Consider the following 2,940-nt stretch of genomic DNA (forward strand, 5'->3'; position numbering starts at 1 on the left):
TCCTCCTTCTATGAGCGCTCCAAACCCGCTCTGAGAAGACGGTCAAAGGCGTGAGATCGAAACCGGGAATTTCCGTAAACTTACTTAATATACAACTGAACACAAAATATCCTTCGGCGCAGTCGGCACTCTGCAGTGAATATACAATGTCGAAGCAAATGATGGTGATCGCTACAAAAGGACTGAATTTAACTTTAAATGGGCTTTTTTTCTTACACGTTTGATCTTAATGAAAATAAATAGTGCAACACTACGTTTCAAGTTATGGGTACTGGCAAAGTTTCATATTTTTTCATTGGGTAGTTTCTAGTAATATACTGTTCGCAAAATTTGGCCTTAGCTCCATTAGTAGTAAGATTACTATTATTATTACTATTATTATTATTACTTTTATTGTCATTATTATTGTCATTATTATTGTCATTATTATTATTATTGTTATTGTTATCATTGTAATTGTTATTGTTTTTGTTATCATTGTTATTATCATCATCATTCAGGTAAGATCTACGACGGCAAGACTGAGCTCCTGGCTTGGTTTGTGAGCCACTGCGAGACCCGGTCACAGAGGGAGCAGTACGTTCTGCGCATGCACAAACTGACCCCCGTCCATGTGTTTGGCCGGTGTGGGACGCGGAAGTGTGGCCAGGCGCAGCACTCCAGAGCCAGTGACCAGGACCTTTGTCTGCCCATGTTGACCAGAAAATACAAGTAGGTCGTTTTGGGCGTTTATTTGTTTGCTTGGGATTTTAAAGTAGTTTGGTTTTTGTTTTGGGTTTGTTTGTTTTTTGTTTTGTTTTTTTTGGGGGGGGGTTCTTATTATTGTAGGTTTTTTCTGAACCAGGTTCACTGGTTTCTGTAGTGTAGCTATTTGGTGCTTCGTTGTAGTACGCAGAAGACTCGAGTTCGATTTCCTGGTCAGGATAAATTTTTTTTCTTTTCGGAGAGCGGAAGGGGAGGGTTTGAAATGTCAGTAGCCCAGAGGAGGCGGCAAAGGAGATGAGGGGCTGGGGGCAGAAATTGGAGACGAAAGCAGACGACAGAACATTGTTGGAGAACAGGATATGAGAGGAAAGAGAAGAAAATGTTTTCCATCACTACCCGGATTCGAACCCGGGACCTTTGAATGAGAGGTGAACATCTTAACCTCTAGGTCACGAAAGCCCCCGCTGTTACTTTAAATAAGCTGAACTCGGCCAAAAATAAGGAAGTCGAAAATCGATGCGAAACAAAACTGTTTCCGTTTGCCAGCACTTACCTTTCAAAAGTACACAAAATGTACTCCAAATTACTCAAAAGTACTTTTATAAAAAGTGTTTGAGAAGAGTAGAGTACTGATTCTCAAAAATATATCGGAGTACAGTAAAATTATCGAAAATTGTAAGATATGTACAAGTACCGGAGTACTTATACTCCGTTACAACCAGCTCTACTTTTCACTTACTTTAAGAAAAAAAGGGCGGAATGCATTTTTACTAAAGTATCTGTTCACAACGCTACGCCCAAAGGAGAAGGGTGTCGAACTCATTAACGTTTTCGTCACAAACCCTCAGCTTTACATTTTGACTAGGACGCTAACCCTCTTTCTCACAGGGCTATATACTTTTGCCGAAAACGATTTTAAAACAGCCCCAAAATGTCAGCTGCCCTTACATGACCAATTTTGAGTCGCGATAATTAAGAGCTGTAAAATTTAAGAAACACTCAACAAAACCAGAATAAGTACTACCCACCTATATTACACAGAATAGTTGTGTCTTTGTTGCAGAACGTTTATCGGCTAGTGTTACAGAATATGATGTATCTGTCAGTGGGTGTAATTCATTTCCTCATTATCCTAAAAACTGTAGAAATTATTTTCCAACTGACAGCATTTCAGGTGCGAAGCTGATGGTCCGGTTAGATCAGATCAGCTTGTCTGTGACACTTTTTGGATATGTCTTTTTTTTTCAAGGACATCCGTTCCGATAAAATATTGAAGAGTCCACTAGTAAAACAGTCAAAGTCACAAGATGGAAATTAAGAGGATATCAATTTCAAAACCGTGTAGACTCATAACCCGGTCTCTTAAATAACCTTGTAGTTTTGACTGGGGCGTTCAACCTATACCATTTCAGACTCATATAAGCCTGACTGAGAGAATAATTCCCCAAATGGGGACGAGAAAATCCGGCTTTGTTACAAATGTTACAAGGATCTGGAACATTCAGAAACATTTCCGGCTTTTCGGGGAAACATGCAACACAATGCAAACTGCCACTTCAATACATGTAGCCCTTTGAGGGTAAGCACCAGTGTGTTATTGACAAAATATATATGCACAACGCATTATGGCATAATAAAGCTCGCATTTAATAGTGTTGTTGTCTATTTTCAGGTTTTATCTGGCGTTTGAAAACGCTTTCTGCATCGATTACATCACCGAAAAATTCTTCAAGATTTTCCATGATGTTGACGTCATTCCTGTGGTCCGCGGGGGGTTTGACTATAAGCGATACCTGCCTCACGGGGTTTATGTAGATGCGGCGGATTTTGAGGTATTGTTAAAAATCCAATTCTCGCTTGTATACCATAACATTATTATAACGATAGCCAGCTGTTCAGATGTACATGTACAACGCCCTTTTTAGAGGTTTATTGCAGTTTCTTAATCTGTGTTTGCTCCTTCTTTTCTAGGCTCACATTCATCTATGTCTGTTTTACTACTGTTTCCTGGCTTAATATTATCAGAGATTGGCGTTGAAATCAGAGGTCAAACTTATAAATTACCTTATCGCAATTAAAGGGACTCTTTGAGTTCATACTACATTATATAAGTATACTGTCTTCAATATAGTGCTGAAGAGGGACTGGGCTTGATGTTGGTTCATTCCAGAACAATTATGGCGATGTGTGTGTGTGTGTGTGTGTGTGTGTGTGTGTGTGTGTGTGTGTGTGTGT

The 2,940-nt window shown here is 39.5% G+C and overlaps 1 protein-coding gene across 1 annotated transcript in view; it reads left to right on the forward strand.

Moving 5' to 3' along the window:
• The window catches only part of LOC101851729 (alpha-(1,3)-fucosyltransferase fut-6), a gene marked incomplete in the record, with an annotated part of 13,712 nt that overhangs the window by 8,185 nt on the left and 2,587 nt on the right, over positions 1 to 2,940 (forward strand). Inside the window, 2 exon segments of the mRNA XM_013081696.2 lie at positions 501 to 711; positions 2,378 to 2,537. Of these exon segments, the coding sequence (XP_012937150.1) occupies positions 501 to 711; positions 2,378 to 2,537 (371 nt within the window).

Source organism: Aplysia californica, unplaced genomic scaffold, assembly GCF_000002075.1.
Source record: "Aplysia californica isolate F4 #8 unplaced genomic scaffold, AplCal3.0 scaffold00142, whole genome shotgun sequence".
NCBI classification, from domain to species: Eukaryota; Metazoa; Mollusca; class Gastropoda; order Aplysiida; family Aplysiidae; genus Aplysia; species Aplysia californica.